The 24,315-nt window shown below is 52.9% G+C and overlaps 3 protein-coding genes across 6 annotated transcripts in view; all 3 read right to left on the reverse strand.

The window, feature by feature from the left end:
* IREB2 (iron responsive element binding protein 2) overlaps positions 1 to 4,963 on the reverse strand; it is a 35,031-nt gene extending 30,068 nt beyond the window's left edge. For 2 of the 4 annotated variants that reach the window (XR_004961500.1, XR_004961499.1), the window contains exons 1-2: positions 4,876 to 4,963; positions 3,727 to 3,816 (exon numbers count right to left, since the gene is read on the reverse strand). Coding sequence is in view for 2 of the 4 variants with exons in the window: in XM_036278113.1 (XP_036134006.1) it covers positions 3,727 to 3,816; positions 4,876 to 4,894 (109 nt within the window). In the remaining 2 variants the exon portion in view is untranslated. The remainder of the gene's footprint in view (positions 1 to 3,726; positions 3,817 to 4,875) is intronic. The other 2 variants (XM_036278113.1, XM_036278114.1) reach the window with 2 other exon arrangements.
* A 4,755-nt stretch (positions 4,964 to 9,718) lies between these two features.
* TMED3 (transmembrane p24 trafficking protein 3) lies at positions 9,719 to 16,983 on the reverse strand. Its single transcript, XM_036278035.1, has 3 exons — positions 16,801 to 16,983; positions 15,182 to 15,430; positions 9,719 to 10,682 (listed from the first exon to the last, which is right to left on the reverse strand). Exons 1-3 carry the CDS (start codon positions 16,975 to 16,977, stop codon positions 10,446 to 10,448), a joined length of 663 nt encoding a protein of 220 aa, XP_036133928.1. The 5' UTR covers positions 16,978 to 16,983; the 3' UTR covers positions 9,719 to 10,445.
* Positions 16,984 to 21,979: 4,996 nt separating this feature from the next.
* On the reverse strand, positions 21,980 to 23,554 carry ANKRD34C (ankyrin repeat domain 34C). The gene has a single exon (XM_036278138.1). The coding sequence runs from the start codon at positions 23,492 to 23,494 to the stop codon at positions 21,980 to 21,982; it is 1,515 nt and encodes a 504-aa protein (XP_036134031.1). The 5' UTR covers positions 23,495 to 23,554.
* Positions 23,555 to 24,315: the final 761 nt, after the last annotated feature.

Consider the following 24,315-nt stretch of genomic DNA (forward strand, 5'->3'; position numbering starts at 1 on the left):
TCAGGGCACATGCCCAGGGTGCGGGCTCAATCCCCAGTGGGGGGGCATGCAGGAAGCAGCCGATCAATGTTTCTCTCACATCGATGCTTCTCTCCAGAAAAAAAAAAAAAAAAAAAAAAATCAACAAAATAAAATTTAACTGCTTGACACTGAAAAACCAGACATTTTTCACATATCAGAAAATTTTACAACACCTGTGGGAAGTGAGTAGCACCTCCCCTCCATGTTTGCCACAGCTCTGACCAGGGCCACTTCCCTGGTTTGTGTTGTCCTGTCATCCTCGTGGGTGTGAGCCTGTGACCCCACCCCGGGACAGTAGGTTTTACAACCAGAGGATTCAGAGTCAGTTTGTTCAAGTTTCTCCTCCACCACTGAGGAAGTAATGGCACCTGGTAGTGTGTCTCTGGCCAAGTGGACCACACAGCTGATCTTACAGGATGACTATGGTAAATAATCAACAGAGGCAGCTTCATTACTGCCATTATTAATGTGGAAAACAGAATGGTATTAAGGAGGAAAAAGTATTGGCCTAAAGTCAGAAGACAGGAGTCAAGACCAAATCCTCACTTAAAAGAGATGTGACTTTAGGCAAATTACTTAGATTCTTAGACTCATTTTCCTCATCTCTATAAAGTGGAGATAAGACTATCTTCCCTACTTATCACAAAGAATGTGGTAAAGACAAGTAGAAATGTAAAAGGGTTTTGTGGAAATTCTTGTAGATGGAGAAATCACCATAAGTGGTATTAAAAGGGGTGGTATTAACAGCTGGCTGGTAAGCAGGCTTTAGATCAGGGGTGGGGAACCGTTTTCCTGCCAAGGGCCATTTGGATATTTATATCATTTATAGGCCATACAAACTTATCAACTTGAAAATTAGCCTGCTATATTTGGCCAGGCTAATTTGGTGAGGTGTGTGATGTTAGCTGGTATTGATTTCGCGGACAGCCCTAGGGCCGGACATTCCCCAGCCCTGCTTTAGATAAACTCAATGAGACAAGTACACCATACTGAAGGACTGGGGAAACACTCCCTCCCTGGCCTACCCAAAGCCACAGAGAGTCTAATAAGGCAGAAAGAGAGAAAACAGATTCCTGCTCAAGATGTATTTTTTTTGCACTCACTGACAAACACAGAAGAAACAACAAAGAGTGTCTATTATTGATGAAGGTATGGACACTCTTCTCCTTCACCCTGGTGAGCATGCAACCTGGCACTACTTGCTCACCTACGGCTGTCCAAACTGCTGAGTGGAGCACGCAGTGCTGTGTCCCATCACCTCCCTGGCTGCAGCACTGAAGGAAGACCAAGCCTTGGCAGGTCAATGACCAGCAGCCCACTGAGAAAGATACACTGGCACCATTAGATTTGTCCCTCAGGAGCCTGCAATCAGCACACAGACCAAACCAGAAGGTGCTAGAGGCTCAGCGAGGGCTGAGCTGCCACTGGGCCATTCCCTAAGACATGGCCACACTTACGTGGCCTGGCAGCTATGGGCCACGCAGCGACACCCAGCACCTTACCTACTGGGTGCCTGCTCTTACTATCAAAGGCCTAATCTAGAACAGAAGTTGTCAGCAAAAGCAGAAGAGCCAACAGACCCTGGGACAAAATGTGGAGAGCTGGTGAGTACATGGAGTAGAACTGTGTCAGGCAAAGGTAATCCTTACCAAGTGAAGGACGGTGTGTATAAACCACAAGCAAACTACTTTACTGTTTATCTAACTCACAGCCCTTTCCAGAGTCCATGAAGAGACAATGTTAGAAAACTCGGACTCTTTTCCATGTTCCAACAAGGCAACTGCACCAGCAACAGACACCTGACAGCCCAGCCAAAGGAGGTTAGGACAGTAGGCAGAAAAGTCTCCCAGAAGTACAGTCTCAACTGGCTAGTGAGCCGATCGTAACATACAGAGAATGGCCAGCAGTGCCTACGTTGGGAGTTACTCCAAAAGAGTAAGTGAACTGTAGGTAGAATACTGGAGAGAGATATTCAAAGATTCAGGGATAAAGAGACCAGGCAGCCTTCAAGTGACTGGCAGAACAGACTGCAGCTTAGAAATTTTGGTCCCCATGAGGCTTGACTATGTTTTCTTCCTGTCTCTGGATATCAAGAGATGCCTGTGTTCAGTGGTATGGGAAGATGTTCACGTTGCCAAGTAGAAAAGGTTACAAAACAGCATCTACTGCCTTTTTGTTAAAAGCAGCACATTTAGCCCTGGCCGGTTTTGCTCCGCGGTTCGAGCGTCGGCCTGCAGACCAGAGAGTCCAGGTTTGGTTCCCGCTAAGGGCACGTACCTCGGTTGCGGTTTGTCCCTGGCCCCAGGGGTTGTGTGTGGGGCAACCAGTCAATGTCTCTCTCTCACTTCAATGTTTCTCTCTTTCTTCCTCCCACTCTCCCTCCTGCTCTATCTGAAGATAAATGAAGGGAAAAAAAAAAAAGCACATTTACACACATTCGTTTTTAATTTTTTGGTATGTGCCCCTAGTGGAAACTGAACCGGGGACTCTCTGGTCCACAGGCCGACACTCCAACCGCTGAGCTAAACCGGCCAGGGCCATTTACACACATTTGTACCTACACATAAAAACAAGCAGGTTTCTGTGACGTCTGTCATGTTCTCATCTTTTTGACTCTCAACCCCAATCTAATTTCTTGTAAACCATAAAAATGCTCCCCCAAAATTAGCCTTTTCTTTCAGATTTGGAAAGCCAAGTCCTGGCTCTACTGCAAGACTGACCAGTACTGTGGTTAGAAAAGCTAGCAGTTGGGAAGGAAAAAAAGGACAAGTGCGATCACCTGAAACAAGAGGGCTGAGAGAGGCCCGGCTACCCGACAGCAGCTGCTCTGAAACGCGCACTGCGGCCAAGGCAGTCTCCTCACTGTCCCCCCAGCTCAACATCGTTTAGTTCCTGCTAGGCTGTCCAGCCTCATTCCCTGGGCACTCACTGTCCTCTATGACCCCCCGTTTAACATAAACTCAAATCCCAATTCCTTCAGAGAAGTCTCCCTTACCAGGCGACAGTGATTTCTCCCTTTCCTGGTGAAAGGTCTATTTTCAAATTCAAAGATCTCCCCAAGAGAATCTCTCGGAATCCCACAGGTTGTAGCCACTGCACTGCAGTGCCAGAAGGCAGCCCCACATCACCAAAGAGGCAATCAGTGTGGTGGACTGTTTGTTTTTGAATGGCAACAGGATTCTAACACAAGGACCTTCTAAGATACTCCAAAACATCCAAACGGCCAGTCCTGGAGAACAACTCAAATCAGCGGGCCCTGCTAGTCAAAGGATGGCAGATAAAGAACTATGGGCATTATTCACCTGAAAAATTAAAACGTAAAATTTATAGCTGTAAAATATCATCAGTCAGATTTTTAAAATTGCATTAGGAGTTTCTCTGAGTTAAAAAAAAGTATCGCTTAACTTAGATTTGTATTTTATTTTTTTTGGTACATGCCTCTAGCGGGAACCGAACCCAGGACTCTCTAATGGCTGAGCCAAACCGGCCAGTGCTTAACTTAGATTTTTAAATGAGAAGTTAAAATATGGGTTTATGTCTTTCTCAAACAAAAGTGGTCCCAAGAACTTTTAAAACCTTAGAGATATGTGAACTTATACCTGTAACAACAATGATAGGAACAGATTTCAATTTTTTTCAGCTTAGCTTAACAAATACATTATTATTAGAAACTAAAGCAACTCAGGAACACTTAAGCAACATTACCATACTTCGTGCCTCCAAATTTAGGTACATTGAAGAACTTCTTGCGTGAACTGTCATTTAATGTTTCAATAAGGTACTCAAAGGTGTATCCTGGGGGGAGAAAAAAACTTTCATTAAACACAGCTACAAAATATCAAACAGAATTTTCTGCAATGATAAAAATGTACATTTGCCCTGTGCATTTAGCCACATGTGGCTACTGAGCACTTGAAATGTGGTTACAGCAACTGAGAAACTGTATTTTTTTTTTTTTTACTTAAATAGTCAGTCACACGTGGCTGGTGTCCACTGTATTGGACGGCGGAGCTCTCAACCGTGACTCTTATCAAGCAAAAACTGGTAACAGAATTAAGCACTGATATGGGAAAACAAAGAATAGCTGGAAGGGAACAATGAGGACGATTTCAATGATGTATAGGCGTGTTTGGGGAAGACATGTCCTGAATATTTCATAAGTACAAGGCGGTAAGTAATTTGAGACCACCACAATTATGTTAGCGGTATTGAATTTTCTCCCTTTTGAAAGACTCCAAAGACAGGCTTCTGACAAAGCATTCACCCCACGGACAAAATCAAAACCCAGCCCAACCACCGAACCGGTTAAGCCCTCAATAGGTCTGGAGAGGGGAGGTAAAAGCGAGCAACGAGCACATCCGCGTACGCGGCAGGTTGTCCCTAAAACAGACGCGTCCCGGGGAGGCTGCACCGCGGGGCCGGGCGTTCTCGGGGAGGCCGCAGGCGGCCTGGAGGGAGCAGGCACCTTCCTGTTTTGGGGCGGACCCTCGGCCGGGCCGTGGGTCCGAGACGGAGCCCAGCACGGCCCGCCGGCGCTGCAGTGCGTGGTCCCGGCCCGGCCCACCGACGCCCGGCCCGACCGCCTCCCACTCGGCTCGGAGGCTCGGAGGCAGGGAGGGGCCCGCAGACCCGGCCCCCTCCCCGCAGCCTAACGAGCGGCCTCCCGAGCGGGCCGGAGCCGGCGGGGCCCGGGCGGGGGGGGGCCCGGGCGGAGAGGGCCCGGCGGGCAGGCCCGGGAGCGACCCCAGCCCGAGGCCGCGCGCCGGCCCGGCGCCTCCTGACGAGACCCGCAGGGACCCGGCGCCGGGCTGCGCGCCTGCAGCAGCCGGAGCCCCCGCGGCGAACGGCACTGACCTGCACTTGGGGCGTCCATCGCCGGAGACCATATTAGCCCGCGGGGATGGGCCACGGGGAAGAAGGGGAGGCTGGGCGGGGAAGGGGAGGAAGGCGGACGCTCAGCCGGGAGGAAGGAAGGGCGCAGTCTCGTGCAAACACCGCGAGAGCCGCCGAGCCTGCCCGACTCCGCGCTCGCGAGACTTGCCGCTCAGATCTCGCGAACGTTCCGGGCGAGAAAACAAAGAAAGGGCGGGGGCGGAGCTTAGAGGAAAGCGCGTTCTCGCGCGATCGTCGCTCAGGGCCGCTGTGTGGTGGGCGTCGGGAGCGTGGCCCGGCTTCGCGATCTGTTGCTTCGTGCGGCCTCGGGTTTCCCGTGGGGTCCTGGGGTCGGCGGGGTGGGGACGGGACGCCGCTTCCCGAGGGCGGCCCTGGATCGCCTGTGCTGCGGGGCCTGCGCGCGCCCGGGACGCGGCGACCGGCAGGGGGCGCTCGGCGCGCTGCAGCCCGTGGGTCTCCACTCCGTGCCTCCGCGTTATCCCGCGGACAGTCGCCTGCGGTGCTCGCCCTTCCCCTGCCACCCGGCCCTTGCTCGACTCGCTGTCCCCTTGTTGAGAAGGACCCTCCGTCCGCGCTGTGCCCGCGGACCACCGGTTTCCTGGCCCCGCAGGGCGCGCCGCCTCCCTCTGCCCGCTCAGTGCGCTGGGCACTGAATGACCCGGGCTCGGGCCCTGGCCTCCTCCCCACGGCCCTGCCCTTGAAATCTTCACCATGTATCTCCTTAGGTAACCACAGTGTGATGATCCAATTCAGGAAACTTAGCATTGCCCCCGGATCATCATCTAAGTTTTAAACATCCATACTCTTTGCCAGTTGTCCCGATAGTGTCCGTTGTAGGTCCCCCCCGCCCCCAATCCGGAATCTAATCAGGGTCGATCTCTGCATTGGCGGTGTTGTCTCTAGTCTCTCAATCGCCAGCAGCTCCTCTGCCCGTCGTTTCCTTGAGTGACCGACATGTTTGACGAGGACAGACCAGTTGATTTGCAGCCTGTGCTTGCATTTGAGCTTGCCTGAGTGTTGCTTCGTGGTTCAGTTTAGATACTGTGCTTTGTGCAGAAGGCTAAATAAATGACGTTGTGTCGTTTTTAGTGCATCATATCAGGACGCGTGGGATTTCACTTAGTTCCCTCTTTGGTAACTAGAATTGGAGGAGGGTCCGGTGCGGTGGCCCAGGCATTGAGCATGGACCCATGCAGCAAGAGGTCGCTGGTTGGGTTCCTGGCTAGAGCTGTGCCCAGCTTGCTGGCTCGATCCCCCAGGAGTCGTGCAGGAGACTGATGGATGTTCTCTGGCCCTGGCCAGTTAGATGCTGGTGGGCGGTGCGTGCAGGAGGCAACCAATCCATCACTCTCTCCCCTACCTCGTCCCTCCCTCCCTTCCACTCTCTCTAAAAAGCAATGGGAAAAATATCCTTGGGTGAGGATTTTAAAATTTTTTAATAAAATCGGAGGAGGGCCCTGACAGGTTTGGGTCAGCAGTTAGAGCGTCGGCCCAGGGGCCCTCGGGTTTGATTCCCAGTCAGGGGCATGTATCTGGGTTACAAGTTCAATCCCTGGCCCCTGGTCGGGGTCCTGCAGGAGGCAACCAATTGATGTGTCTCTCTCTCCCTCCCTCCCACTCTATCTAAAAACCAATGGAAAATATCCTCAGGTGAAGATGAACAAATTCTTTTTTTTTTTTTTTAAATCGGAGGAGGGCCCTGGCCAGTTTGGCTCAGCGGTTAGAGCATTGGCCTGCAGTCCAGAGAGACCCAGGTTCGGTCCCCACTAAGGTGCATGCAGTAAAGCTGTTTTGCTCTGCACTGGCCTTGCGTTGTGGATGTGATCTGCTGGCTCAGACCTTTTACAGTTACCCCCATTTCCCCACTCTAGTTCACCTTCCTAGCTCACCTCCTAACTGCCCACTCTAGCTCGCCCCTCTAGAGCTCCGCTAACTCCCCAGTCTAACATGGCCCTTTAACTCGCCCCCTAGCTGGGCCCCAACACCCCCATGCTAGCTCCACAATCTCATTCCACATTAGTTTGCCCCAGAACCTTGCCCCCTAGGTAACCCCTCTAGCTTGCCCCACTAGCTCGCACCCCCTACCCCCCACTCTAGATTGTCCCCTAGATCCCCACTCTAACTCTCTACTCTAACTGGCCCCAGTTGCCCCTCTGACTTGACCCAGTAGCTCATCCGCGAGCTCCCCCTCCGGCCGGACTTGCCTTCAGTGCCAGAGCCTTCTCTTCTGAGCGTAGCTCTGCTTGGCCTAGGGAGGCCCAGACGCTGCCTGGTGAGGCTCTGGTGGGATGCTGAGGTTCGCTGTGATATATGGTTAAGACCACGGCAGTCCCTCCAGGGGCTGTAACTCGTGAGTTATGGGGAAGCTTAAAAACCAATAAATTTGGGAGGAAAGTTTAATTGACTACCCTGTGAACTTGGCAGGCCCTGACACCTGTAACTTTGCAGCCCAGGTTATAAAAATGATTTGTGCCAGAGGAGTCTGAACACAGGCTGATTGGCGTTAGCGGGACTGTGACCTGCTGGCAACTGTTGTGACTGCAGACCCTGCTTCCTCCTGCCTGGGCCAGCACCCCATATCCCTGAGCTGTCCTCCCCACGTCCTGTGACATCGCTCACGCCTGCAGGTTAATCCCTGGACTGTGTGGGGACTACTGTGACATGGTAGTCCTCAGAGCCCTCGTCATCGTTAGAAACACACGCTGCCCTTTCTCCATCTCCAGAGTGGCCCAGAGTGCCCCCGGCTTGTGCAGCCATAATTTCTAATGTCATGTAGCTCTCTCCCTTGACACAGCTCCTGGGCAAAGAGATCGGCTGGGGAACACCATCTCCCCAGCCCATTCGAGGATGTGAATCACATGCGCCACTTGCCAGCCCTCCACGCGAGGGGTCCCAGCCCCACAGCAGGCTCCCCAGTGCTGGGTTCCAGGGCCGGAAAGAGAAGTCCCCATAAGTTCTGGCTGTGAAAACCAGCGGTGATTGTGGGGCTGCTGGAATCCCAGGTGTCTCTCGAAGAACCCGCACACAGCTTATTCACTGGCGGACTCACTGGCTCTGAGCTCCAACGCTGGGGGTGGGGTGGGGGACTCAGAAGACAGGGACACACGGGAGGAGCTGAACTGTCTGCCTTCAGAATGAGGGCTTCAGGGGTTGCCTTCTCTCAAACAAAAGGGTGGCAGAAGCCACTGCTCCTTTGCGGGCCCTCCCTATGCAGGCGCAGGTGGACACCATGTGTGAGTCTCCAGCCACCTGGGTGACCGTCCAACCTACCCTGGTGCCTCCCTGAGACTCTGTCGCACCAAACTTGCAGACCCACTGAGCCGCTCGTCTTCCATACAAACGGCCCATCTTGGCTCATGCTGCAGACTTTCCTAAGATCTCGCAAAGGTTCATGAACCCCAGACAAGCACCATCTGGCCTCAGCATGTCCCGCTCCTCTTGCTAAGCAGCCCCACGCTCAACGCTAGTGGCCGGCAGCCTCAGGGTGCAGCTGAGGCTCTCCCAGGCACCTCCACACCCAGCACCAGCACCAGCCACCTGCAGATCGCTCTGTAACTCTCACCATGTGGCCCCGGGCAGGGCACAAGCAGCAGCTGACCTTGGCCTGTACCTCCCGAGACCTCAGAAAAAACCTACTCGGTGGCCAGCTTCAGACCCACCAGAGCACACCAAACCCACTCCATGAAAAACACACTCAAAGGGCAGGCTCGTTGGGCACCAGGGCCCCCCCAGAAGCAAACCCTGCTCCGTAGGGCCTGCCCCTGCACAGTGGCTCCTCCACAGCTGACGGCCAGTCCTCACGACCAATCAGCCTAAGCAGTGATCCCTCCCACTGATGAGCCAAAAACAAACACGGCTCAACTACAACAGGGGGGCACACACAACCCACACAAGGGACACCCCAGGAGCACCCAGCTCAGGTGACCAGGGAGACTGCACCACGGGGTCCCACAGGACACCTTCTGCATCAGGCCACTCTACCAAGACGGGGAGACGTAGCAGCTCTATCTGTCACATAGAAACAGAGAAGCAGCCACTACGAGGAGACAGAGAAACGTGTCCCAAATGAAACAACAGAACAAAACTGCAAAAAAAAGACCTCAACAGAATGCAGAAGGATGTCGAGCTCACCACACTGGGGGTAAGAATGCTCGATGACCTCAGCGAAAACTTCAACAAGGAGATGGAAAACATGAAAAAGAACCAGTCAGAAATGAAGACGACTGGAAGTACAGTGAGGAAGATACAGGAAATCATAACTAGAGAAAGCAGAAGACTGAATCGACTGAAAGAAGCAGCAAATACCCACACAGAACAACACAAAATGACTTAAACCAGCCCTGGCTGGTTTGGGTCAGTGGTTAGTGTCAGCCTGCGGACCAAAGGGTCATGGGTTTGATTCCGGACAAGGGCAGGCACCTAGGTTGCAGGTTCAATCCCCCGGTCAGGGTCATGTGGGAGGCAACCAATCGATGTCTTTCTCTCACATCGAAATTCTCACGCTCTCTCCCCCTTCCACTCTATCTAAAAATCAGTGAAAAAATATCCTCAGGTGAGGATGAATATTAATTTTTAAAAAACGAGGATAGTTTAAGGGGCCTCTGGAACGTCGGCATCACAGGGGTGCCCTAAGAATAGAGAGGAACTGGAAACCTAGTTGAAGAATTAATGATGGAAAATGTCCACAACCTGAAGGAAATGAACACACAAGCCCAGGAAGCATGGAGAGTCCCCAAAAAGAGACGAAGGACCCAGAAACTGCATTTAGATGAAATGACAACTGGATTGTTGACAGTGCTCTCTGGGGTTCAAGACCACAAGCTTCCATTTCACTGCTTTTATTCAACCAGGAGAGCGATTTACCCCACCGCCCACCTCCATGCGCAGCATCCGACACATCTCTGGGGCATCACCTGCTGTTTGACGCTGTGGTTATTGATACACACAGCTGTGGTCCTACTAGGCTGTGAGCTATTGGGCAAAGCAATAAAAACACATGTCCCCACGGCGCTCACGCTGAATCTTTATTAGCCAGAGTCCACCCCTGAGAACATAGCTGACCCACACACCCAGTCACTACTTTGCTGCTGCAGGAAGGGCTGGCCGTGCTCAGTCCCCTGGGGTGGGAGGCTGCCCCGGCCTGGTTTCCTCAGGTGGAGAGAGCTTTGTGGGAGGCAAGACCAGACTGCGGGCCCCCTTCCTCTCCACACTGGGCAGGACACACAGGCCAGATAAGCCAGGCACCGTGGAGCAGAGATACAGCACTAGCTGTCCCTGAAGCCTGGGCACTAGGTACCCGCCCTCCCACAGTGGCCCATCTGACTGTAAACGTTTCCACCCAGCGTTACACACACAACACAGTGGGTCCTTCTGATTACCGAGCTCTGTGCACTTGGCAACCGGAGGACAAGGACTGAGCATCTCAATGGAGGGAGGGGTGAGCACATGCCTGCCCGCCCGGGTCCCACGCACAGCCCCCGGCAGCCTGTGGCCTGGGAGAGCTGTGGGGGACCCGGCGCAGGGCGCCTCATCTAGGAGTGGGCCACCCTGCCAACGGGCCGCTTTTCCGTGAAGAAGCTTTTCAGCAGCAGCACCTGGCTGACGCTGACCACGAACAGGGCGACCGTCTCTCCAGCAGACCAGTAAGAGACCCGGCTGTTCAGGTCTTCGGCCCGGGCCCGGTCCTGGGCTTCCCGGAGCCGGTAATGCGTCTGGGAGTCGATCACCGTCCTCAGGGCCTCGTGGATGGTCACACAGGCAGACTCCATCTGGGCGGGAAGACAAGAGCAGGCACACTGTGACCCTGAGGAGCGAGGGGGCCTCAGCACACAGCAGTGTCATCAACACCCGCGGTAACCTCGACTGAACAGGTTTCACTGACCCTGCCGATAAGCCAAACAGAGGCTCAGAGAGGTTAAATAATTTGCCCAGCGCCACACAGTTAGTAGGTGGCAGGGTCAGGATTTGAACTCAAGACTCTGACTCCTGAGCCTCTGTTTTCAAACACTGTGTTCTCTTATTTGATACATCCAGAGCTCACAAAAACATGTGCGGGGTCCCGGGAAGGAACAGAAAAGAGGTCGTAACTATTTAAAACTTGGCTCAAGACGCAGCACTTCCAGAAGCCTCCCTAGTGCCCCCCCCCATCACTGCCTGTGACCATGACACAGGGAGATTCGGCAAGTAACCGGTTCTAGACTAACGCCAGCCTGGGGACCCCTAGAGGACCACAGTCACTGAAGGTGGAGCTGGAGACTCTGGAAAGATAACTGGAAAAACAAGACGACAAGAATTTCAAACCAGGCTGGGTCTCTCACAGCCCAGACTCATTCCACTCATCCATTCATTCAAACGTATTCCTGTTAAATGTCTACTCATCTTCCAGGCATTGCTCTAGGCCCAGCATCAGACACAATCCCGGGTCTCAGAAAGTTTACAGTTTACAGGTGAACATAGCCCACGTCACGTGCGATAAGCCAGTGACAGAGGGTGCGCAGAGTTAAGGGAACAGCAGGAGAAAGCGGCTAATCCTGCCAGGGGAGCTGGAGGCAGGCCTGACCCAGGAGTGGCCAACTGAGCCTTGACGGATGAGCAGGCAGAGGGTGAGGGAAGGGAGTCCGGGGGCCAGGACTGGCAGGGGGGCATGTGCAGGGCCTGGCCTGGCCTCAGGGATGTGGGCGGAAGAGGCGGGCAGGTGAGAGCTTATGGTAATAGCCTCGAGGATTGAGGCTTTACTGTGAAGCTCAGCAGAATGGCAGGATGAGAACCCACTGGAACAGAACCCCCTGGCCGCCATGATACCTGGACGCAGGGAGACCACTCAGCTGCTGGACTCCCGCTGGGAAGGGGCCTCCACTGAGAAGGTTGCTGAGTGGCAGGAGGAGGGAGCCTGGGAGGGATGCAGGGAGCTGAGCGAAGAGGACTTGGGAACAAGGCAGATTGTTCTTGGAATGATCTAGGGCTGGATGCAGACCCCACATGTGTACATGGACATGTGTACACACACACATGCATCATCCACAGATACATATGCACACGTTTAGTGTGTCCCAAGCTCACTCAGAAAGTTAAGTGCACACTGGTCTGGGAGCTCCTGGACATGGGCCCCGGCCCCAGTGCTTAGCAGTACAGGCTGGCGCCTCCAAGCCTTCCCCCAGGGTCTCTGGAGACACCTGACCTGTCCCCTTCCTCCATTCCCACACCACAGCCCAAACCACCTCTACCACCTGCTGATGCTCAGACCCCAGTCCTCGCCTCGCCAGGGCCTCCAGGGCAGAACCCAAAGGCAGGGAGGCATCAGCTGGCCTCAGGGCAGGGTCTGGAAAACCTGCCATCTCCCTCGACCTGCACTGGGGCAGCCAGGCCACTAGCCCCTCAGAAACCTTCAGCCTCCACTAGACCTGCCCAGACTTCCAGCCTGGCCTCCCCAGTAGCTTTCTCCTTGCCCACGTCCTCTCCTAGGAGCCTGGTCATCCTAGAACTGAAGCCCTGGCCTGGGCCTTGGTCCCTGTGGGCCCTGTTCTTTCAGCCCAGTGTGGATTTTGATGCCAGAAGGCATGGGCTCTAGACCAGCGCTGTGCTGGGGAGAAGGTAAGTTATGCCCGTCTTTGTGCACCTGCTGTCCTCCCCACCTCACTGGGTGTTTCCTCCTCGTCCTCCTCCAGACACACTCCTAGGCAGCGCCCACATTTGCACTTTTTTTTTTTTTATCCTCACCCGAGGACATTTTTCCATTTTTGTACAGACAGAGTGGGAGGGAGAGAGAGGGAAACATCGATGTGAAAGGGACACATCGAGTGGCTGCCACCCGCACAACCAACCAGGGCCGGGGACAAACTGCAACCAAGGTACGTGCCCTTAGCAGGAACCGAACCCGGGTCTCTCCGGACCGCAGGCGGACGCTCTAACTGCTGAGCCAAACCGGCCAGGGCCCACATTTGCACTTTTAAGAGAAAGTGCTCCCCAAGACTTCCTTGACTCTGCTGGGAGAATCCACGGCTCCCTCCCCCGAGTCCTCACCCTTACGTCACAGCGCTCTGATCTCTGTGGCTCCACACGGGCTCCCCGATGGCGAGGACAGCACCGGGCACCCTGTGCAGAGTAAGCGCCCACCACAGCCAGCCAGCGCTGCCGGAGGCAAACAGTAAGGGACCTCTGCTCAGGGAGGGGTCAGGGGTCAGAGGGACAAAAGTGGAAGGAAATGCCTCTTTTGAGACTGGGCAAGAGGAGATGCAGGTCCCTCTTTCCTGCAACAGAATCAAACCCTAACTCTAAGCCTCCAGGAAAGAATTTCTCTACTTCACATGTCCATTAAAGCCCTTTCTCGCCCTGGCCGGTTTGGTTCAGCGGTTAGAGCGTCGGCCTGCGGTCCAGAGAGACCCGGGTTCGGATCCCGCTAAGGGCGCGTACCTCGGTTGCGGTTTGTCCCCGGCCCTGGTCGGTTGTGCGGGTGGCAGCCACTCGATGTGTTCCTTTCACGTCGATGTTTCTCTCTCTCTCTCTCCCTCCCACTCTACCTGAACAAAAAATGGAAAAATGTCCTCGGGTGAGGATATAAAAAAAAAAAAAAAAAAAAGCCCTTTCTCTACCATTTGGTTTTCCGCTGGCCACAGAGGACAGTCCTTCCACTCTGCTTCTGGAGGCTGACGAAATCTCCAAACAGGATGCGTTTCATCAACGACCAATGGAACTGTCGAGGGTACAGGTTGTGAAACATCTCACATGCCAGACACACCCTGGGCTGGATCTTTGCTGGCAGCGTCCACAGAAGTTCCTATGTGTGGCCACTAGTTACCCGTGACTATTGAGCACTACAATAGTAGTGAGTGAATGAGGAAGTGAATTTAAATTTAAATGGAATAGCTGTTATAAAAGTAGCGGTTAGCGCACCGGACCATGTATCACTAGCTTCCAACTGCCTAGGGAAGGTGGAAGACGAAGCATGTGGGCCCACAGCCCACAGCCCCAGAGAAACAGAGCGTGTGGCCACCCTGGAGGGCACCCCGGGAGGTAATCTGGTCCGACAGAGACCCAGGTGCTCTCACTTAGGTTCTGGAACAAGTGTAGTCACAGACGTCATTCCTGCCTTGTAGGTCTGCCTGGGCCTTGTCGCTCAGTCATCTGACCACTATTTGGTGAGCGCCTGTTCTGAGCTGTGCCCCAAGTACTGAGGCACTGGGGACAGAGGGCCAATGACAAGGGCCTACCTGTGGGAGAAAGGAGGAGGTTAAAGAGCAGGAGGGCAGTCTGATGGAGGAGGCTGGGGATCAGACTATAACTAGCCCGGAGAGCCATGGGTGCCGGTGATGACCACCGGTTCTCCAACAGTGTTCACCGTCTTTCTATCAAGTGTGGAGCTGTTGCCAGGAGCTCACAGCCTAATCGGACCTGTACCGGCCCTTCTTTTATCCAGATGGGCTACATGGCTCTTTCCCAATGATGGGGTGTGAGTGGGATGTGCTACTTCTGCGCTGGGGCTTTTAGGCTGGTGCGGCTCTCATTCTTTCGTCCTTTGGTGGCTAGAGGCAGAGGGCTCAGAAGCCCCAAGAGACAGCAGAAAGAGGATAAGAAAGACAGAGCCTTGCCCAGCCATTGTGGCTCAGTGGCTGAGCATCGACCCATGCACCAAGAGGTTACAGGTTCGATTCCCGGCCAGGCTGTGACCCAAGTCCCCAGTTGGGGCCATGCAGGAGGCGGCCAATCGATGTCCTATCTCATCGATGTTTCTCTCTCTCTCTCACCCTCCTTTTCTCTCACTCTAAAATCAATAAGAAAAAAAAAAAAAAAGACAGAGCCAGGATTCCCGAGTTGCTCATGGAGCAAAGCTCTCCACCCCTCACCCCACTCTCTAGATTACTGAATGAGAAAAAAAAACCTATTGTGTTAAGCCACTGATATTTGGGATTTACGTGTTATAGCAACTTGCGTTACCCCAACTAATACACCACGCAGAGTGGGACTCTGTTCTCTAGGATGCGCACACGTCGTGTAAGCCGAGAGGCCCATGCTACAGGTGCTTAGAAAGCAGAGCTGAGAGGACTGGATGGCAGGAATCCACAGGATGCCCAGCAGGGAGCCAGCCAGAGAATGGAGAGGAAGGTCAGGAGAGCAGTGTTCTCCAGGCCTGGATGTGAACAGATGGGCCAAGCAGCAGACTGCGGACGGAGCGAGGTGGACGGTGACGCTGCCGGCCAGCCAAGCCGGGACAGCAGAGGAGGGAACAGGCCAGGGGGTTCCACCAGGACTGTCGCTGAGAATGCGCACTCACCTGGGTGAGAGCTGTGACCTTGTTCCCCATTTCTGGGAGGATGGGGGGCTCATCGCCCACTTGAAAGTCAAAATAGACGGTCTTGTGAGAGAAGGTGGAAAACTCATTGCTGAAGCAAAACTGATAAACGCCCTTGACCTCAGCCCGGTAGGTGAAGCTGTCATACTGCTTCTTGGTTTCCCTGTAGATGGTGTTCCCCAGCGGGTCCTCCACGTAGCAGTCAACATCGTAGTGGCCTCCGCTGATGACCTGACAACCACAAAAGACACCCACGGTCTGCTGTTACCAGAGGGCAACCACCCTTCACTAAGTGACTGGACTTCAAAACATGTCATTTAATTCACTTCACAACCTCCCAAAGCAGGTGCTACGACATGCCCATTTCAGAGGGTGACCCCCGAGGTGGAGAGGGGTCAATAAGCTGGCTGTGGTCCCGCGGCTTGGAAAGGACAAGGTTAAGCTTTGAGCCCATGTCTGCCTGTCTCCAGCTTGGCAAGAGTGTAATAAGCCTCATCCTTCCTGCTCTGCAGAACAGGAAACTGAGGTCCGAGGTGAAGCCAACTGCTGAGCAGGCCTTGCTCATCTGATTACTGATGGAACGGAAGGAGAGACAAATATACGTGAGCATTCACAGAATCAGTGACTATCAGAGGTGGGAGTCCTGGGATCATGTTGTTCAAGCTCTCTTTGTAAACATAAGAAGGTTAAGACCCACAACCGGACAAAAAGGTGGTTGGTGGCTATTCCCAAGATCCCTCAAAGGACCCAATAAACGGCCTGCATCTCCTTCCATACTGTAGAATTTCCTCTTGGCCTAGAATCTAAGCCCTACATGCAAGCATCGCTTTGTGAACACTCAGCTGGAGGGACACTCCGCTGAACACCCCTTGACCTGGATTCCTGATGTAGCTGTGGCCAGATGACCTCTCAGGCCTCTCCAGCCTAAAAATGATCATTTTGGGGCACAGTACCCATGCCGCTCCCAGTAACGCAGCCACAGTACCTTGTCCCCAGTTATGAAAGTGGCCAAATCAGGGACTCAGAGACCAGCACACAGGCAGAAGCCTCTTGACCAGGGCGGGCCCATGAGCGGGCTGTGCCCAGCTCACCTCTGGAGGCCAGCCAGCAGTGTCCAGGTGCATTCCACTGGCCCCAAGCCCAGGCCTGCTCACTAACCCTTAGGGGCAGGACCTGCTCCCGGACCTGTGAAGCCTGAAGTCTGTCGGGCAGCTTTGCTGAGCCACCTGGCAAGGGCCACGCCCTGCGGCCACAGGGAGGCCCCTTAAACTCTGCGGGGCTCCGAGGCTGCGCCGAGCCCCCCTTTCTAAAGCGCCCGATCTCATCCTTCTGCGCTCGCTGAGAAAACCCGGCTAAAAGCCGGAGGGGAAAAGAAAACCACGAACCCACTTCCTCTGCTATTTCTCGGTGCGCGGGACAATGAGGTCCAAGAGGCTCGGGACAGACACCCCGCGTCCAGCCAACCGGGGGTGGCACTCCTCAGAGCCCCGGGCCTGCGGAGTCCTTCTGGCCAGCTCCCGGGGTTCAGGGCCCTCCCGCACATCCCGTCCTGGGCACCCAGCTGGAGCCGGGCGACACCTGGGTGGGGGGCGGGGCCCCACCTGGTAGTCCAGGGAGAGCTGGACGCCCTGCTCCACGTCCTCGTGGAAACACTGCTTGGCGCTGTCCGGCAGCTCGAAGGTGAGCTCGGCGCCCCGCGGCCGCTCGGCCCGCAGCAGGAGCAGCAGCAGCAGCAGCAGCGGCGGGGCGGGCGCGGAGCGCGGGGCTGCGCTGCCCATGGCGGTCGGTCCGCGGAGGCGACACCACGTGGTGCGAGCCGGCGTGGCGCTTCCGGGAGCGCGGGGCCCAGGGCGCAGGCGCGGGCCGGGGTGCAGCTCCCGACTTTGCAGCCCGGGGAGGGTGGGGGAGCCTGATACGGACCCACGAGCCGGGGGGCGGGGGAGCCAAGCCCACACCCACCTCTGGCTGCAGGGCGCAGCGCGCGTGGGTTTGCTCTCCAAAGCCCTCCACGCTCGGCGGCTCCAGCATCACCCCTTTTCCCTTCTCTACCCCGGTCCTTGCGATGACCCCTTTCTCCACTGGGCGTCACTAGACCCACTTCCACAACCGTCTGCTGGAATCGGACCACAGAGCCGCCTCTGCGGGGCGCCCCGTGGGCACGGCCACACCTCCCTGCGCTGCCCGACCAGGTGGTGTCCCAGCTGTAAACACTCTACTTCCACTGCGGTGTGCATGCTCCTCTGTAGCATCCTTTGCATGTAGGAAGTGCCCCGTTTCTTCGCTTTTCTACATCAAGTGCACATCGATCCCAAGTCCTCCGCACTCGACAACGGTGGCGAGAAAGCCCGTCTCCGCAGGGAGGTTCTCCACTGTCGGGCTTCTCCAGGCGCGGGCTCAGCCGCCTTCCTGCCGCTTCCCACAGTGCACCCGATAGCCACGGCCCCTAAAGTAAGCTTAGCCGCAAGTTCCACTGGGGGACCCCAGACTTCCAGGCCTGTTATCCCTCTGGGGACGCACTCCCTCCCTCAAGGTGGGCATCTGTGGCCCTGACCCTGGTCACTTTCCCCTTCACCTCTATTTTCTCCTTCTCTGGAGGGTCCCTCATCATCTCTTTTCAAAGGATTTGGAAACAGTATTGGCTTCCCCTCCCTGATGACAGTGGGGAAAGATGCTGAAACTAGTCCTCTTTTCTTTCTTTTTTGTTGACATAATTTGCGTCGAGGTTCTGGGGGAGAACCCACAGGTAAGGTTTGGAACCTTCCAGAGAACCAGGGAGTCAGGATGAACTCAGAATGACAGAACTCTCCAGTGTAAGAGACACGAAGGATCTTCCCGTTGGTTCAATACTCACTGATGTAGAAATAGGGCCCAGGGAGGGACATCCAGCAACCCTTAAGGCCCTACCAGCAGCAGATAATAGAGCCCTGGGGGAACCGGAGCAGCAGGGGCAGGAGAAGCAACCCTCATGGCAGCAATGCTCTTTCTCATTCTTTGCATTAAAAAAAAAAAGAAAAGAAAGAAAGAAACAGCGGAGAAACTAGAATACTTGTGTAATTAAACATTAAATGATGTGTGCATGCGTTATTGGGTGTTTGCTAAGGTTGATGTTACAGGGCGGGCACGGTCGATACCATCTTAAGGAAAAGGTAACTATTGAAGGATTGCGATATATCTTTTATTGACATAGTAGGAATATCTAAACCGTCCCATTACATGAGTTTTGATATGTCTCTGAGCACATTGTCAGCTTGAGACGAGGTTATAACACTGGAGAGAACCATTTCAAACAACACAGAGTACAGGGGAAGGAGGAGGTCAGACACAGCCTGTGTTCTGCAGGGTACTGTTTACTTGTTGGCACTCTAAGAGAATCAACCATGGATACAAACAAACAAAGAAAAAGAGGCTCTGAGATATCTAGAAATTAAACCAAAGTTTCAGACTTCAAACTTCAGACTCACATTCTATATGTTGATCAGTGTTCCCGAGTCTTAAGTAGATGGGTTACTGGAACTATTGTTTGCAGCTAACTTCTGGAGTGACTCTAGGATTCCAAAACATAAAAGCTGATCTCTTATCTAGAAAGCATGTTTGAGTCTAAAACATGCTTTTAAAAAGCATTCTCGGGAGGTTTGTTGCCATGGACCCAAATGCCTATTGACGCACTAACACGATAGATAATACTGTGCTGGAGTAGCCTAATTCAGCTAATGCATCATTAATCCTGATGCCTATCTGGAGAAAGATCGGTGTGAAGGTCGCGACTGGCAGATGCCGGCGAGGAGTGGCACGAGGTACTTGATAGGGCACATTTGCGATGGACGTGCTATTTCAAATGGGCAGCTCATCACGGTTACCTCCTACGAATCACCTAAGCTACTTGCTATGAACGTACCTCATTTACTACCCAGGACAAATTAGGCTTTCAAATCTTAGCTAAAGGTTTAGGAACATTCTATGCCATATTGTGCTATCTCCACGGTTAGATACTACTAGCAGGGGTTAGGTTTAAACTGGCATGAACAGTAATTGGAAAAATACTTATAAAGTGGTGTGTGTGTGTGTGTGTGTGTGTGTGCTCTCATTTAATGAGCTGCTGAGCACAATGGTTGTCTGTATGGTTTTCTCTTTAATGCACTGAGAATGGACCATAATCACATCCAATTGTGTGTGGATTTGTCATCTTACTAAAGCACAGTTTGAACTGCCTTTAAGCTGAAGGAGCCCAGCTCACCAGCCAGACCCACCTCCATGCAGCTGGAGTTGCTGGCAGATTTCTACTGGGTACATGGTCTCTCTCCTAGAGCAGCGGTTACCGACCAAGTCAATGCTGCCCCCAGGAGAGGTGTCTGGCCGTGTCTGAGACGTTTTTGGTTGTCACAATGAAGGAACAATGCTGCTGGGATCTAGGCCAGAGATGCTGCTAAACAACCCACAAGGCACAGGACAGCCCCCCGCAACAAAGAGTAATCCAGTCTAAAAAGTCAACACTGCTGACCAGAAGGAACTGTTAAAAAAGAACACTTCTCACCAAACCTGGCTGGTGACAAGGTCGTATATTAGCATAGACGAGCAGTAAATAAGGGTGAATCTTCTGTTTAACTAATGGTTACAGAAACAGGCGATGGATTGGGGTGTGATTTAAGCAGAGTACTTTCTGTACAAAAGAATTGTTTGATGATAATGAATTGTTTGTCTAGAAAGGGCATACATTTTTCCATGTACATATGACCCTCACCGCCAAAATGTATCTTGCCACCTAGATTTTAGTGGTTACCCTTTTAACAAGTACATAGTTGTCATAGGCCTGGTTTCTATTTTCCAAACAGCACTTTAGGTAGGATTCCAATAATAAGAACTAAAGGAACTTGAATTTTCCTTCATGGTTTAGATGCTGCTTTGGAAAGTATAAGATGGAACTAACGTTGGGTGTGAAAAAAGTAAAAAACGAACAAATACCTGTTTTAATTCTAACCATCATTAACACTTTTGTGTGAGCTATATAGATACATGTCTAGCAAATGTTATGGTAGAGAGTATGACGTGGAGAGCTCATGGGACTTTGCAAATGAGAATTTATTTTACTTTGCAGATCAGTTTAGGGCTCGGTATTTACGGAATCACCGAGGCTCTTCAGGGGGACACTTGAATTTTCCAGCTAGACTTCACTTTTTATGTATTATTTTAGACTCCGAGGCTTCAGTGGTCTGAAGAAGTCCATTGAAATGAGCTACCACTTACCCAGCTGTGATTACCACTCACGGTAGGTAGCAGGCGCGTTCACACACTCTCACTTAATTCTCGCCACCACCGTGCACCGTGAAGCATGATGGACCCCACTTTACCGATGAGGAAGTGGAGGGTTGGAGAAGTTAAGCAACTCCCTCAAGGTCATGTTGTTGGGAAATGATGAAACTGAGATGCACACCCAAATCTCAAACCCTTCCCTCTTTTCTGTACATGATTCTATCCTCAAGGACTACTAAGTTTTCTTAACCATAGAGCAAATATATCTAAGCAGCACGAAAGGAAAAATAAATGGAAAAATAACCAGAAATACTGTTCGCTAAAATGTGACCCTTGAATTACCTCGATAAGTAGAGGGGAAATGACAGCTTGCACCCTCTAACATTTTCAGGGTACATGGTTAGAAGGTCCCCACTGCTCCTGGCCTGAAAACCACCTGCTTCACTTTTCAACCTGGGCAGCTCCCACCATCGTTAGTCATCCTGGTTTGGGGAGACAGCAATTATTCTCAGAATAACCAGGAAACACTTCTTATCGATGTGTCCTATAACCTGTGTCCCGTTTGATCCAAATCAATTCACAGACATTTCCCACATTTTCCACAGAGAGCAAGATTCTCCTCTGAGGCACCAGCTGCTCGGATACATAAGAAATGGGGGGACATGAAAATGTGATATCGGGGGACACTGAGCACATCCACATGACTGTGTGAATTAAGCGGTTACTGGATTTCGGAGAGATCGCGACTGTGCGGTGATAGGCAGCACCACACGGCACAGGCGGGACCACGGGCCAGGCCCTCTCTGATGGGGTCTCCGCTCCTGTACCTTCACATGTAACACAGAGACCCAGATGTAGTAGCTCGGGGCTGGTTTTGGAGTTCTGCACGTTGTAACGACTGTTAAAGCCTCATTTTCTCTGCAGACACTTCATAGATTTATTACCAAGGACATATTTCAAATGCCATCCTATGACTGAAATTCTTGTCTGATAGAAAATAACGGGAGTGAATGACTAAGGTCATTTTACTTGTGGCGTTACTTTCTTGCTCCAAACATTCTCTTCCTTAGGAGAATTGGGGGAGGGTCATCTCCAAACCCCAAATATCCCGAGCTCTTTTCAAGCAGGCCCATAAAAACACAGAGATTATTTCAGAAGAGAAACAGCACCCTGTCTCCATCGCGTACGAAGCAGCCACACACCAGCACTAAGGAGAGAACAAGACAGAATCCACTTGGCTGTGTTGGTCTAGATCAGTGGTTCTCAACCTGTGGGTCGCGACCCCTCTTGGGGTCGAACGACCCTTTCACAGGGGTCGCCTAAGACATAACAGTAGCAAAATTACAGTTATGAAGTAGCAACAAAGATAATTTTATGGTTGGGGGTCACCACAACATGAGGAACTGTATCAAAGGGTCGCGGCCTTAGGAAGGTTGAGAACCACTGGTTTAGATTGTGGTACTATCTATAAATTGTCTGGATGTAAAACAAGAAGAGGGACCTAATTGCTTCTAGGTCATGATCTCTTCAAAGTCAGACTTGCATAGAATGCCTCCTGAGCAGCTTCTTCTTACTCCTCAAGTCAACTCTCTTTGGCGAACTTGGAGCAACGGGAACCACGGATTTTAAGCCACTAGCCAGTGGAGAAGGAGGCTTGCTGCTAGACTGAATGTCCGGGGCTGGGGGGTTCAGATTCACATATAAAGGTGGAAGGAAGCCAGGCCTGGTGTGAGAAATCCCGTCACGCAGCAGAGTTCCAGAACCTCGTCTCTCTAGAAGGTGCGGGAGCCCGCGGCGCAGCGAGCTGGGCGATGAGCTGGCCGTGGCGTCCAGGGATTCCCGAGAGCCACGGAAGAGCTGCTTTCTCTCTAACGGTCCTTTGCCTGATTCCGGGGAAATAGTATTGGGTGGGTTAGCCCCCGGCTGTAAATCTAAGTCATAGAGGTCATTTTCCAGCTGTTTAAGGGATGCTGCATCTTTGAGAGCAGCAGGTACCAGTGGACACAGACCACCCTTCTCTGGGTCAACAGGGAGAGTTCCTCTTCTGGCCAGATCAGCTGCCTTCCAGGGTGTCAGCACTGGAGAGGCTGGGGTCTTCCGGACCTGCTCGGTGACCGCGGGGAAGACAGCGGGGTCTCTGCTGTCAATACTGCTGGCTCTGGAGAGGAGCCCCCTCTTGGGGAAGGACACATTGCTAACACTCTTGAGGACCTCGCTGTCTGTGCCGGCACCACGGGTCTCATCCTGAGGCGAGGAAGCTGCCAGCACGGAGGGCGCAGTCAGGCCCCAGGGTTCCGACTGGAGCCTCTTCAGTTGAGGCAAACGGGCCCTTTTGAGGCTCCCCACTTTCCTGGTGGGTGACCCAGGCTCGTAAAGAGCCTTGGAGGTGTTGCAAGTACTCGGATGCCCTGTTTGGAGACCAAAGAAGTCATCCACCTCCTCACAGGGTGGAGAGCCCAGGCCAGGGGCCTCCCGTGCCCTGTCGGAGGGAGAGGTGCACAGCGTGGGTGGCTCTCTGTCCTCCATTTTGGGTGAAGGAGGGACATTAAGATACTGCGTGGTGGTTTTGGTGCCTGAAGATGATTTATCTGTTGTTATAATAATCACCTCCTTCCCTTTGGCTTTGCAGGCATCAAGGAGATGTTTCAAGGTGTCCTTGTCATCAGCGTTGATGGCATAAACCAGAGCGGAGGCCCCACTGTGGTCCTCGAGGCTGGGGTCCGCTCCGCTCTCCAGCAGTAAGGAGACCACGTCCCCCCCAGCTCTCCTGATGCAAGCGTGGATGAGAGCGGTCTTCCCAGACTTGTCCTGAATGTTGGGGTCGGCCCTGTTGTCCAGCAGGTACTTCACCATTTTGGTCTTGCTGATGCTCTGCTGGTCCACGTGTTGGGTGATACACGCCACCATGAGCGCCGTTTCGCCTTGGTCGTTGCTCTCGTTGATGTAGGCGCCTCCTTCCAGGAGGAGTCTGGTCAGCCTGAGCCTCCCCAGCCACACGGCCTTCAGAAGAGAGTTTCCACCAGTCCTCAGCTCCGTGTTGTCGTCCATCCTCTGGCTACAGCTTAGTGTCTCTGAGCCACAGAGGTGATCAGACCTGGCAAGGGAACAAGAGAGGAAACATCACGCGGCCAACCGCGGACCTAGTGGCCATGAGAGGGTCTGCGCACAGGCGAACCCAGGCCTGGTCCCAAACCATCTGACTCTCCGAGTCTGTCTCTTCATCTGTAATGTGTGTAAGGGGTTGTCACAGGAGTAAGCTACCCCATCAGTAATCGTAAAGATTAAATAAGACAGTGTATACAAAACACGTCACCACATGTAAAGCGGTTGGCATAATGCCCAGCTCACAGTAAGCAGTAAAAAAATGCAAGCTGTTCTTGCGCTGACTGCACAGCACTGATCACAAACGTAGTTACAGGAATTTTGTGTAACGCCTGTCCGGGCCACTCAGGTCTGAGCCCCTAAGGAAAGGCTGTGTCTGTCTTGCCCATGACGGCAGCCTCAGCACTTAGCAACACACTGCTGCCCTGGGTGTGTATCAAAAAGACTGGTGGGAAACGCACCAAAATGTCCTTTTTGTTCTGGGTAACAGGCTTATGTATAGTTTTTATTTTCTGTCTGCTGTCTTTCTTAAAGCATGCATTGCTGTTATAATAGAGGAGACCAGAAGAAAAGTATTGTAAGATGAAAAATCGATCAGTTCTCCCACTCCTGGTTGTTGTCGCCACTTTTCCAGCGGATGTCGGAGTTCTCGACCTCATCCAGATTTTCAGAACAGTTCCAAAGGTGCCATGCTTCACCCGTCCCTCGGTTAAACAGAGACGAGGCAGGAGATGAGCCAGGAGGTTGCGTTTTTCCTCACAAATACT

Source organism: Molossus molossus, unplaced genomic scaffold, assembly GCF_014108415.1.
Source record: "Molossus molossus isolate mMolMol1 unplaced genomic scaffold, mMolMol1.p scaffold_m16_p_24, whole genome shotgun sequence".
In the NCBI taxonomy this organism is placed as follows: Eukaryota; Metazoa; Chordata; class Mammalia; order Chiroptera; family Molossidae; genus Molossus; species Molossus molossus.